Here is a 14,709-nt window from a genome sequence, read left to right on the forward strand (position 1 = left end):
TTTCATAGAGGTGGGCTAGTCATTTCACCCCATATATGTCTGGGCTAGGGGCCACACTCCAGCACAATCAAAAAACATTTTCCCGTGCCATCCATATGAGAAAAATAAGACGGTGTTAGCTACGATGTTGGAGTGAACATGGCACACAAGCAGAAGTTGGGCTCCGATGGTGGGAAGGGACATATGCCAATGAACCTTGAGAGTTTTTTTAGGGGGGACCAAGTAGGTTTCAGGGCTGAGTTGTGAAGGTGAGGTCGATTAGGGGGACTCAGATCCTCGCTAGCTACTGGGACACCCAGTGGTGGCATCCAATAGCTTGGAGGGCCTAAGCATGCATCCCAACACATAGGCAAGCACCCCAGGTCCTCTTAGCCATCAGATGCACTATATGAGTCCCATTGGCTGGAGAGGATCTGAGTCCCAATTACGGAGGGGATGGAGCAGAGTTTTCTCCTGAGTTGTGTTTGATGGTGTGCCATTTGATGACACACGGTGAGTTTCCCCCTCCCCCTTTTGTTGTTTGAATGCATGTTGAGTGCAAGAGGATAGTGTATTAGAGGTGTGGTGCTCCCTATGGATGGCTCTATCTAATGGCTTCACTCATGTGGTGGTTGAAAGAGATTGTTTGCTAGTCTTTCAAATTCTCAGCAAAAGTTCAGAGCATTCCATGGTGACCAACTCTTATCTCTGACTGTTTTGCTTTAATATCTCATTTTTTTGTGATTTAGACAACGTAACAAGATGGATATTGCTCTCACTGTTTTTGGGGTGAGAGGGTTCCCTCTGCTGCCCATGTGCAATTTGAGAGGGTATCACAGGAAAACACTGAAATTGGGGATATATAAGATATTTTATTGAGGTTGGATTGCCGGCATGCAGTTTCAAATTTCAGTTGGCAGTATGCAAATCTTTAAGCTCATTTAAGTTCCTCTAACCCATCAGAGAAATAGCAGCAGTAGGAATAGTTGCATACTGCATCTTCGAAGAAGAAGAAACCCGCGAGAGAGAGCAGAATGATAGAGCACCCTTCCATGAAGTTGAGCAACAAAACCTGATAGAAGATTGAGACTCACCTTGTTGTCATCTCCGACCACCACTCAATATAGCAGAAGCAGGCAAGTATGACTGTATGAGGGAGGCTGCCGCCAGTGGGTTGTGTCTAAAGGGCAAGATGGAGAAAATGGAGCAGAGATGTTTGGCAAGGAGAGACCATCAGGCCATTCTAACTCACAGCGGCATTCAAACAAATCATTTCCCCCTATAATGTGTCTCATTAGGGGCACAATGAAGGCAAACTTGCCTTCACAATTCACAGGATTCCGTTAACTTCACCTTCATTTGAAAAATAAATCAGTTCATAGGACTTGCATAAACAACAATTTCAGGAAAAAAAACTGGAATTGATATGGATCAAATAGCATAAATTGCATAAACAAGGGTTCAGGAATGAAAAATAAACACTTAATTAGGGCTCAGATGCAAGACATATTATAATATAGAATGAAGAGAAAGGTAAAACTTGGGGGTGGGGGTGGGGGTGTCAACACCTTGGGCAGGGAATAAGAATTAACCCCCAACAGTGAGCCTGAAGTTAGCATCCAAAACAAGGTAAATCCTTCAGCAAGACCGCAGTTCGATGTCACGTTCATAGGTAAATGAAGCAAAAGCATCCCAACTCCTATAAAGTACAAAATTGGCCAAGTGGTGGGCAGACGATCTTGCCCCACTTGAATTCTGAAAGGCCGATTCACTTGCTTTATTCATCCATACCACCGGTAGGCACCTCGCTTTGGATCTGATTATCCTCATCTTCGTCACTTTCTTCAACATCTTCCATAGTTGATTCCCTCTTTGCATAATGCACCTTAAAATCGCAGTCAATGTCCATATCATCAGTACCAGATGATTTAGCTTTCTTCCTTTTCTTCTTCTCTGCTCTCCGTAGTTTTGCATTGAGGATGCCTTCTGCCATATATAGCTGCTCGTTCTGCCTACTATTGACAGTCTTGGCCACTGTCTTGCCTGAGTCCTGCTCATTAGATCCCATTGGCTGGTCTTTATTATCTTCATTCTTTTCCTTTAGTGGTTTATTTTCTAGAACTAATACTTCAGGTTGTATATCATTCTGGGGGAAAGAGCACAGTTTAATTATTAGACCTCATGATAAATGCAATTCGAAATGAAAAATTTCATAAAAAATAAAATAAAAAAGGGGTTTGAATCCAGTGCCAAAAAGCTTTAGTTCTTGAAGCTGGACCAACTGCTGCTGGTGAACAACTTAGAGTGAGAGTAAGAAATGAAAAAAGTCCAAAAAAAAAGGGAATGGAAATCTAAAATGCTGCTGATGGAAAAAGAAAATGATACAATTGACATGTTGGGAACATCATACACTAATGCATAGGCCTCTAAAATGGAAAAATGAATTGGAAAGGCACAAACCTCCAGCATCTTCTCATCAAAAGTTAGAGGGCAGTTTGGAGGAACTTCAATGCGATGCAAATCCTCAACAGACATTAGGCTCCAAATGAATGAAGATTCACCCTTATAAACTTCTTCAACATTGAACTCTTTCCCAAGCTCTGAGACAACGGTTGCCTCCTCCAAGTGCTCATCTCGCTTCCTTGATGGAGGCATTGTGTAATATGGAATTTTACCTAAGACACATCAAAAAGAGAGTGTCATCAGCCACGAAGTTTCTATTTACCTATCCACTTTTTAAGACCATAAGTAAATCATATTAAAAGCCAATTCTGTCTGGCATACATACCCTCATTCCAGTCGTGCAGAATTATTCTAGCTGTGGCTTCAACATCCACAATACCACCCTTTTTGAGCTTACCCCTCACAGTAGCCACCTTTAGTAGGAAGTCATCAACTGAATCAAAGGTTGGAACCTTGTACATTGTTATCAATGTTTTAGTAGGGCATAGCCTGAGAATCTCTTTCACTGCAACATCCATAAACAAGCAAAGTTAAAAGGATTTTTTTTTTGGGGTGGTTCGGGTGCGCGGGGGGGCGGACCCAGATGCTCTGAATTTGATAAGTGCATATTACAGCCACACATCCTGTAATGGCTTCCCTCCAATTCTGATTGAATGTTGTCAGCTAAATACCATGTACTCTCATGTTTCCAAATGAATAATCAGTTCTAACAAACTAATTCTACAACATAAGTTATGATAATCAGAATCAGTAGGTAATGCAGCTCAAATACGCAACTCATAGATCCACCCTCGTAGGCCCAAAGTGGCCACCCAACTAGATTTCCACTACATCACATCGTTCCATATTTCAATACAAGTATAACCATTAATTGCAGGAGTCCTGTAACTAATTATAGTTGAAATTAAATCTAGAGATCACAGACTATCCAATGTACATATAGAGGGCAGGACCTTGGAGAAACTGTAAGGTTGCTCCATTGTGACCTAGTGGACACGGGTTCGAGTCAAGAAACAGCCTCTCTTCGAAGCGGGGGTACGGCTGCGTACATTATGACCCTCCCTAGACTCCGCAGTGGCGTGCACTGGATACACCCTTTTTTTAGACTATCCAATAGTCAAAATGAAAATCATGAGCCCAAAAGGCAGAAAAAGAGCCAATGCTGGAAATGGTTCCACATTGGTACTTCAGAACAATGGGGTCGGATACATTAATCCTTGCCCTCCAATCATCTCTTTGTTCGACATCATACTTGATACAAGGCCTATGCTATGCACGTCTTTCCTCACCACTTCTCCTAAGGTCATTTTAGGTCTACCCCTAGCTCTGTTACATCCTTCAACCAGAATCAGATCACTCCTCTTTACTGAATCATCCATAGGTCTCCATTGAATATGGCCATGCCACCTCAAAAAAGTGAGAGCGAGACAAAGGGTGGGGAAGGTGAACATATAAGTAACTGTAACAAGTTAGGGATTACTTGAACCATTCCAGCACATTATTGTGTCTTCTATTTCTAGTTATGAAAATATCATGACTTGTAAAAAGAAAAAAAAAATGCAGGAACCACGTTATGCCAACAAGGATGGGGAAAGCGTTCTTTTACCTGGACCAATGGGATCATCTAGTTTCTCTATTCTTTTGCAATTACGAAGAGCTATGGATGCATCACTTTCCCCAGACTTGAGCATTACAACTCCAGGACAGTCCAATAGCTTCACATTCTTATCTAAGTGAATTTCTTGCATCGATCTTGTTAATCCTGGAGTAGCACCAACATTGACGACATGGCACCTCTTCAAGCTATTAATCAGACTACTCTTACCAACATTAGGAAGCCCAATAACACCAACTGTAATTGACTTCTTGATCTACAGATACAAAGATAATACAAAAATCACCAAAGCTTAATAGTGGTGCAAAATACATATATCTTGATGGATTACTAAATGCAAAATAACTTATATCTTGATGGATTACTAAATGCAACAATAACAGATTCTGCAGGGTGACGGCAAAAAAATACATATGACAGAATACTTTTCTCACAATAAATACAATCAATTTAAATCCTCATAATGGAAATCGTCCCACAGAGTGCAGTTGGCCAGCCTATAATTACACACATTGGTGGGGGAGATAGCTAGGATAAACCTAGATTCAAAATTATACAACCCCGTAACATTATCACAAGTAACACCCCAAAACAGAAGTTAAGTCAGCAGTATGGTCAAAGCCAACCTCTTCTGATGAAGGTCAGAATTTGACCAAGGTTCACAAACCAGTGGGCTAACAAAACCCCAAAATACTACAGGGCTCTAATGGCTGGATTGCAGTCACAAGTCAGAGAACCAAATCTGGATAAATGAAGGGACAGATTTGGAAGATTTTTTCTTGTCTCCAGATTAGCAGACCTGATCCACACCAGACCCTGGTCAAAGGCCTTCAATACACCAAAAGACGGGGATGATCTGCTGGCCAGATCTCTCTTGATCACCACAATCGATCTCGGCAAAACCAAGCCCAAAACAGGGCAGCTGCCAGGTTTTCTAGTGGCTCCTGCTGCTGAGATGTAAGTGCGTCTAATAACAGTGTTTAAACAGTAACAACAATAGCGTATAATCCAGAAATCTCAATATCAAATAACCCTCCATCCTTAACTGAGTCTCACAGAATAAAGAAAAGGTGCAAACCAAAATCTCATTGCTCAAATTCGTGTACAAGGATGGATCCCCTTTACAAACTTATTTAAAGACTCAAAAATAGACTCAAAAAAAAAATCTAAAAAGGAAAGGTCTAAACAAAGTCTTAACTAATAAGGTTACATAAACTGACTAGGAAACTAAAATAATGAAGGAAACTGACTCAAAACATGATTAACTTAAAGAATCCTAATCCAACATAACTAAAACACTTAAAACAGTTAAGGAAATAAGACAGTGAATTAACAAATCCCATATGCCTAGCCTCTATCATTAATAAAGGCCCATTTTGGTGATTTAACTGCATAAACATATTGTGTATGGGTCAATGCACCACAACAACTATGTCAATAGGTCATGTTAGTTATGTGTCAATGAGTTATGTATGATCATGTTAGATTAGTATCATATAACCTCTTCCAGGATGTTGGTAAAATACATTACAAAATTTCAAAAAGATGACAGCAACTCATAAACTGTTGAATAGAGTTTAGGACAAAAACCAAGCCAGTAAGATACACACAACCGTGTTAATGTTCATGGATGAAATAAAAGAAGCCTCACGCTCTTTTAGCCAGATTGTCGTCTTAGTATACGTCATGCAACATTATAAGTGCATTATAGTGACAGCCACAGGTGGGCAGTACAATAAATTAATAATTCACCTAACATCTGAAAGATTCCATATGGAAAATAGTGGTCCAACCACATGGAATGTCATCAAATATTTCTAGAAGAAAATCTTTGTTGTATCCACTCTTTATTTCTGTCAAGAGCAACATCTTCCTTCTGTCAAAAGCAATACAACAATCGAGAGCATCTTATCTAAAGGAATCTTATAAAAAATTCAGCAAAGCATGATGGTTCGTTTGTCGGATGCCTTATCTGATATTGCACCCGTTTGAATTATTTTTTAAGTCCGAGAGAGCCTCCAAAAGCTATAAAAGGGGCCACCTGCGAAGTTTCAAGTACCAAGTTTTATTGTGTCTTTCAGTTCTTACTAAGTGTGTGACTTAGATTTCAGCTCATTTTGTATCATATGAGTGTGTATTGTAAAAGAAATATTTGAGAGATACGAGTGTCAATTGGAACTTGTCAAGTTTCCACCATCTGTGTATCATTGTTTCTCTCCTTTTCTAAGGTACCATCAGCATGTCGTTGTTTCTCTCCTTTTCCAACCTTAACAGTGTTTATTGTATATGTAAGTTTGATCTTATATTAATATATCTGTTGTTACCATTTTACTATGATTACTAGAAATAAATATTTACATGAAATCTCTTTAATTGATAATTTGATAGAAGTGTCTACTGCCAGAATAGATTTTCTACAATTATATTTTCATCAGGACCATCCTTTCTACTCTTCTGAACTAAAAGAAAAATAAAGAGAACTTGTCAGGCTCAGATGCCTTAGGCAGACCTAGCATAATAAACTAGCCGGACTAGCTGCCTAACTGATACATCACCTAGGTCTAACTGGTATCAGAGCCAAGTAGGGTGCAAAGTAGTTGAGTATCATCTAAGTCGCACTATCCACCTGTCATAGCCATTTAAAAAGGCAAAGGGCTTTTGTGTGGACTGTATTCGTGTTGACAGATACCAATTTAATTTGCCCCCTGGCAAACATATTCAGATCAGCCTGTAGGAGATTATCACTAGATTCTCAGTTGAGGCAAAACTTTGTCCACAACTCTGAATAAATAATCTTAAAAAATACAGAGAAACATACTGAAAATTGGAGCATTTCAAAGGTCCCTGAATCAGAGACATATTGCAAAGGAACATTTCAATTCAAAAGCGATAATGCTATCAAAATAAGTGAATACTCTCGGGCACGACTCTCTTAAACAAAATCTGCAGAGAATTATTTTTAGCTGCCTCAAGATCCGATTCAGATTCCGACCACTAGTCAAAGCTCGATAGAGCTCAAGCCGCTATTCTGAAAACGGGTCACGGCCTGAAGTGACTCGATGTAACTGCAATCGTTAACAACCCCTTTTAAATATGAATGGCTTCAATGCTTGTACCCTTACATCTGAAGAAGCTCTCTCCTCAAGGTCATTGATCAGTTGCATGATCCAACTATCTGCATGTTGTCTTAAATCAAGTAGCTATTGAACCATTAACCAAAATAAGAGTAACTAATTCAGTCCTAGCTGTTATCCATGATGCACATCATCATGGATTTTCAGACTCTCAATTTGGATTATTTGAGACGAGCCTAACTAAGGACCAGTATATTTTCAGTGCTATCCAAACTTCCCTTTATCTTTATCAGATCCTAGTATCATGGATGGATTAAGCCTAAATATTCTTAGCAAAGGGTTTGAACTGAAACCAGGATCACAAACATAGCTGCCATATATAGACTCTATTATAAGTTGATAACCACTTTAGCACCAAATGGGAAAGTAATTGACACTAAAGGACAAAACTATGCTCTTCTAGCCTAATTCAGCCAAATCAAATGTTATGGTCCCAAGAATTATTCCCTAGAAGGATGTCAATTTTCCTTGATAAATGGGAATCAACCTCTGTTGCACATTCACGCTCCTTGCAACGAACAATTCCGCACAGCATTATAAAACATCCATCTAGAGATGTTGAGATCAAATTCTCCTTTTATAGCTTTTAGAGGTTTTCATACTTCAAAAACTCTTCAAACGGATGCAATTTCATATAAAGCGATAACAGACGAGCCATAATGCTTAATTAGATTCTTGATAAGATTCTTTTAGATAAGATGCTCTCGATTATTGTATATTTTTACAAAAGAAAGATGTTGCTCCTGATAAAAATAAGGAGCATGTCCAACAAAAGTTTTTCTTCTAGCAAGATTGATGGCATTCCATGTGGTTGTACCACTATTTTCCATATTGAATATTTTAGATGTTAGGTGAATTATTATATAGCCCACATGTGGCTATTATTACAATGCACTTATAGTGTTGTGTGACACATGCTAAGATGTCAACCAAGCTAAATGTAACACTAGGTATGGATGCTCGACACCTAGCAAGATGCAATAAGGCCAGCATGAGGCTTCTCTCTTACAAGTGTCAGTTGGAACTTGTCAAATTTCTACCATCAATGAGTTGTTGTTTCTCTCCTTTTCCATATGTAAGTTTTGTTCTTGTCTTAGTATACCTGTTGTTTTTTACTATTTCATCCTCTCTAAAATCTATGATGGCTAGAAATAAATTTTATATGAAATCTATTTAATTGATAACTTGTTAGAAGTGTCTATTGCCAGAATGGATTATCTACAATTATATTTTCATCAAGACCCTCCTTTCTACTTTTTGAATAAAAGAAGACCAAGGAGAACTTGTTAGGCTCAAACGTCTTAGACAGACCTGGCTTAATAGACTAGTCGGACTAGCTGCCTAACTAATATATCACCTGAGCAGTATCTCACATCCAAGCCAAAGGGCATATCGGAGGAGTGCATTATGGTTTGTATAGAGGGGACCAGCATGGTCAGGGAAGAGAGAAGTGTCAAAGAATGTGAGAGGGTGTGCACTACCGGCAACGTGCACGTCATATAGACCCTCTAAGACAAGCTTCTGTCAGCACAACGCCAATGTATATCATGCTTGTGTCAAACCCATGGTTTTAAGTTCTATTCAAAAGTTAAGGTCTTGACCTCGGTTTCGACATTATCCAAAACAAAACCAAGGGTCGAAACTAGTTTCGACACTACTCCTCAAGTTAATAAACACTTGATTTCCTCCCACTTTTCTGCATTCTTCTGCTCATTCAGCATTCAGCATACACTAGCAAACTTGAGTCTAAACTACAAATACCATTTTGGGTGGTTTTTTTGTGAAAATAATTTATGTAATAGTTGTAAAATGGTAAAAATAGGCTACACAAAAATAAGAGTCAAAAACATGATTTTTTGGGCCTCGAAACCTAGGTTTTGATTGGCCAAGAAAACTCCCAAGTTTTGGTCGAAACCCAAGATATTTTGGTTTTGGCCAAGGTCAAAACCCGGAACATTGGTCAAATCCGTGGGTCATGTCAAAAATTGCCAACCCAAAACAAGACGCAAGAAGTCACAAATGTAAAATGAGAAAAATAAACTAGTTCTTTATAACCACGTATCAGAAGTAAATGAACTGCGAAACTACCTCATGGCTTCTTGAGTAGTTCTTCAACAATTTTATGAGAGTGTCAGCACCCAGACAATCACTAGTTTCCAAGCGATTGCTTGTTTTTGAAGCCTTTGAAGTAGATTTCCAACCTAAGTTCGACCTCTGTTCTTGGGTGCTGCACTTGAATGCAACTGCAGGAAATTCCTCCCTCAAATACTTAAGCCACTTCTCAACAGCTTCTCGAGGTACAAGATCTGGAAAACAAGTATCAATTGAAATCAGAGAAAAGAATCAAACACAAGAGAAATTAAGCATACTAAAATATTAAGTTGTAATACCAAGTCATGCAGTTTCCAATCTCTATATTCCTTGAGGGTCATAAGTCCTTTAGTTAAATAAGTTAAATAAGGGGCTAACCAAATATCAAAATAAGAATTTTGCCTCCAAAGCATAAACAAGTCAATTAGTCACAAAATCTTATTCAGATCTCTGAAATTGTTCTTGAAGAAACCCCCCCCCAAAAAAAAGAAAAAACGTTGTCTGTGGAAAACAGAAAGACAGACTGGATGAGCCATTACCAATCTTATTCAGAAGCAAAACAAGATGCTTATTGGGGCCTGACTTTAACACCATCTTTTCCATATCAAAACATCTAGTACCAAGGGGATCCCGAGCATCAAGAACTTCCAAAATGACATCAGATGCTTCTATGACTTTGGCCAACTCCTTGTAGAAAGCCCTATCCGAGTTATCTGCAGGAAGTTAAGGAGGAAAATAAAAAATGATGGAAGAAAAGGGGGGAATTAAAGTCAATCTATTCAACATTTGGAAAAAATCTTCTGTGCACATTGACTCACCCTGGATTTTAGCAATTTTCGGTGAAACAACACCATCAATTCCATCTCCAAAATTTTGCTCTTTTTCAGAAGCTCCATCATCCTCCAATAATCCCAGCTTTCTTTTCTGGGCCTGAAAAAATATGGGAAGTCTCATTCAAGCATGACCATATATGACAAAACACACAAATGAGCAGAAAAGAGAAAAACAACCAAGTTCATAATTACAGAACACATATCATCCGTCAGGAAGTCGAAATATTGGAACAGCTCGTTACAGTACAATGCCAAAGCAATGTCCAGACCTCATACATTAGTATCTGCACTCATACCATAAAATATTACACATAGGCAAGTCAAAAACTAAAAGTTTTGTGACTTGAGAAGGAATCTTAGAAGAGGAAGCAAAGAAAAAATATTCAAATAATAGTTAGAAAGACCAAAAGTTTAAGATCCAAGCGGGGAATGCTAGAAAATAAAGCCAAGCAAAAGAAGCACATCGTGCAGAGATCAGCTATACTTCATTCATCATAATTAAACTACTAAGTTCTAACCCCAAGGGGGTTGCTCAGTTGGCAAAGACTAACACCTCAAAATTAAGAGGTCATGAGTTCAACTCTCCTTGGGGCCTAGCTATCAAAAAAATAAATAACTTTAAAAAAATTAAAAAATAAAAATAAGTTCACATTAAATTTCTGCACTAAATTTAACAGCCTCTGAATACATGTGACTAGAAAGAGTCTGAATAAATGTTTGCTAGTATAGACTGGTTTAAAAATGTGTGGACAAACAAAATTACTTTCCACATTTACTCTGAAAACCAATTTTCTTCCAAATGAAGATTAACAAAGCCCCTACTAAAAAAAAAAAACTAGTAAATCTATCATAAGAAAATGATTATAAATGTCCACCCAGATAAACCAGAACGAAATATTCTGTACCTTCATGTATCCTTTTGAAGATAAAATAATACAAGTATAGATAGGTTGATGAGACAGTGAGGCACAAATAAGTCCAGTTCAGATGCAAGAAAGCAAGAAACAATTTAAAAGAAAAAAAAAAAGGGTAACTGTTTTCATAGGTTCATAACATTGGCTCCTCAACAAATTCATCAATGCCCAGCTCAGATGCAAGAAAGCAGGAAAGAATTAAAAACACAGGTAACTGTTTCCTTGAGTTCATAAAATTGACTCCGCCCAGTTCAACAAACTTAGCCTTATCCCAACCCAACAATGCCCATTTCAGATGCAAGAAAGCAGGAAAGAATTAAAAAAATATAGGTAACTATTTGTTTAGGCTCATAAAAATAGCTCCTAAACAATTCAAAAATGCCCGTAGTCCAGCACGCACACAATAGAGATAATTCCTTGATGTGAGAAGTGTTCACTAAATATCCCAAGTTTAAATTAAAAAAAAAAAAAAAAAAAAAAAAAGCAAACCCAATTGTGTCTCATCAAGAAAACTTTAACTTAGTGTGAGAAGTAATGAAGAAGAAACAATACCCTCTCCTTCCGAGCGGCTTTTTCTGCTCCAATTCCTCTAGTGCCTTGGCCCTGCGAGCTTCCAGGGCTTTGAGCTTTTGTTCCTTAAAGGGCCAGTCATTAGGGATACCTGGATTCTTCTCGACCTTGCGCTTGTTATTTATGCCGAGCTTCTTCGCTTCTTTGGCCTTCTTCTTATGGTGCTCTTTCACCTTCTTTACGATCTTGTACTTCTTTTTCAGCGGCACTTGCTTACTCTTACTCTCGACAATATCAGAACAGAAAATTTAGAATCGAATCCATACAAACATTCAGTCGAAAACATGAAGCTATGGATTCGCTTACTCTTGCTCCTCTTCACCATCTCTAACTATTGGAGCAATCCAAGTGACAGTTCAGGTTCAATTTTGCTTACTTCCTGAAGAAAAAAAATATAAGATCAACACCAATTTAGTCTGAGAAATTTTAAAGAAAAAGTTTAAGAACCAGTGAACTACAAGGTACAGAAAAATCAAACTTTAAACGATATTTCTTCACCTTCTGTGCCTATGTAAGAAGAAATTTTGATCTTTAGCAGTGGAGATTCTCGGTGTTTGCCTCTCAGAGCAAAGAAGGTTTAGGAAGCAATAGAGTGGAGAAGAGCAAGGTTTTAGTTAGGGTTTCTGAAAAATACACGTGAGGGTGGACCGCCATAGGTTGGCAACAAGCCGGGCTCGGCCGGGTTTACATCCGGACCAAAAATACATCAAACTAAAGATAGTTTGGCAAAAGGTTAATTGGATCGATACATCTCTATTTGGTATCTCTTGATGGATGATGTAGTTTCTAATCATCAGATGGATAAGGAGATAGGTAAAGGACTTATTGCCTATGTTTGGATGTCAATAAAAGGAATAAGACAAAAATTATAATGACATAGTCATTAAGAGATTCACTCAGAAAGAAGGCATTGATTACCATGAAACCTTCTCTCCTGTCTCTAAGAATTATTCTTTGAGAATCATATTGGCATTAGTAGCTCATTATGATCTAGAGCTTCACCAAATGGATATAAAAACTACATTCTTGAATGGGGATTTAGATGAGGAAGTCTACATGAACCAACCTGAGGGATTTAGTGATCAAAGAAAAGAAAATCTAATGTGCAAACTTAAGAAATCCATATACGGAATTAAACAAGCTTCCAGACAGTGGTATATTAAATTTAACCACATCATTGTTTCCTTCGGATTTGTTGAGAACACCTTTGATAAGTGTATATATCTGAAACTTAGTGGGAGTAAATTTATATTTTTGGTCTTATATGTGGATGATATTTTACTTAATAGTAATGATTTTGGTTTGTTGAGTGATACAAAGACATTTCTTTCTAAGAACTTTTAAATGAAAGATATGGGTTTAGCTTCTTTCGTTATCGGCATTGAGATATTTCGTGATAGATCTCGTCGGATACTTGGGCTATCACAGAAAACCTATATTAACAAAGTTTTGGAAAGATATGGCATGATGAATTGCAAATCAGGTGTTTCCCTCATTATCAAAGGAGATAAGTTCAGTCTAAATCAGTGCCTAAAGAATGATCTGGAAAGAGTACAAATGAAGGATATTCCCTATTCTTTCGCAGTAGGGAGTCTTATATATACAATGACTTGTACCCGTCCAGACATCAGTTTTGTTGTTGGTATGTTAGGCAGATATGTGAATAATCCTGACATGGATCATTGGGTTGCAGCAAAGAAGGTGATGAGGTATTTAAATGGGACTAGGGAGTACATGCTTCACTTATTATTTATGCCGAGATTCTTCGCTTCTTTGGCCTTCTTCTTATGGTGCTTTTTCACCTTCTTTATGATCTTGTACTTATTTCTCAGCGGCACTCGCTTACTCTTACTCTCTACAATATCATAACAGAAAATTTAGAATCGAATCCATACAAACATTCAATCGAAAACATGAAGCTATGGATTCGCTTACTCTTGCTCCTCTTCACCATCTCTAACTATTGGAGCAATCTAAGTGACAGTTCAGGTTCAATTTTGCTTACTTCTTGAAGAAAAAAAATATGAAATCAACACCAATTTAGTCTGAGAAATTTTAAAGAAAAAGTTTAAGAACCAGTGAACTACAAGGTACAGAAAAATCAAACTTTAAACAATATTTCTTCACCTTTTGTGCCATTGTAAGAAGAAATTTAGATCTTTAGCAATGGAGCTTCTCGGTGTCTACCTCTCAAAGCAGAGAAGGTTGAGAAAGCAATAGAGTGGAGAAGAGCAAGGTTTTAGTTAGGGTTTCTGAAAAATACACGTGAGGGTGGACCACCATAGGTTGGCAACAAGCCGGGCTCGGCCGGGTTTACATCCGGACCAAAAATATATCAAACTAAAGATAGTTTGGCAAAAGGTTATTTGGATCGATACATCTCTATTTGGTATCTCTTGATGGATGATGTAGTTTCTAATCATCAAATGGATAAGGAGATAGGTAAAGGACTTATTGCCTATGTTTGGATGTCAATAAAAGAAATAAGGAAAAAATTATAATGACATAATCATTAATTTATGTATTTTTTTTTTCTTTTCTTAACATCCAAACATGGCCGATGCCATATGGGGACGGGAAGAACTATGGTTTAAAATTCCAAAATCAGTCTTGGGATAGGATAGGGCCAATAACTATATGATCTAAGTCCATACTCATATAAATAAGATAAAAATACCCTTATTTGTGAATAAAAATCTCATTTTTCACTTTATTACCATGTGTCTACATCGATCCACAGATACGATATCAATCGAGAATCAAGATCAGACAAGTCCAATCTCAATCTGATCTGATTCCTCAAACATGAGAAAGATTAGGACATGTGGGACAGTTAAGGAAGTGAGGGTGTTAAGGACACATGGCACTAATAAGTTCAATCATTGTTTTTCTTATTGCTATCTTCTAATGTTAGGAAAAAAGAAGAAATAATAAAATTAAATCAAAAAATGAATTTGAAGAGCGAGTAGACATATATCAATAATTATGTCATCAAAATATTGGTCTCTTTTTTTACTCTCCTTTTTTTTCTTGATTCCAAACATATATACCAATTCTATATATTTAATTAAGAATATTAAATTCTTATTGATGTGGTAAAAATTGATCGG

General features: G+C 37.6%; 1 protein-coding gene across 1 annotated transcript; it reads right to left on the reverse strand.

Moving 5' to 3' along the window:
• Window positions 1-1,741: 1,741 nt before the first annotated feature.
• LOC122092193 (guanine nucleotide-binding protein-like NSN1) lies at window positions 1,742-13,553 on the reverse strand. The gene is given in 11 exon segments (XM_042662535.1): window positions 1,742-2,125; window positions 2,440-2,654; window positions 2,768-2,947; window positions 4,049-4,313; window positions 9,280-9,497; window positions 9,822-9,995; window positions 10,101-10,212; window positions 11,582-11,598; window positions 11,601-11,817; window positions 13,402-13,454; window positions 13,535-13,553. Coding segments are annotated over 11 exon segments (1,839 nt in total). The 3' UTR covers window positions 1,742-1,756.
• Between the last annotated feature and the right edge of the window lie 1,156 nt (window positions 13,554-14,709).

Source organism: Macadamia integrifolia, chromosome 10, assembly GCF_013358625.1.
Source record: "Macadamia integrifolia cultivar HAES 741 chromosome 10, SCU_Mint_v3, whole genome shotgun sequence".
NCBI classification, from domain to species: Eukaryota; Viridiplantae; Streptophyta; class Magnoliopsida; order Proteales; family Proteaceae; genus Macadamia; species Macadamia integrifolia.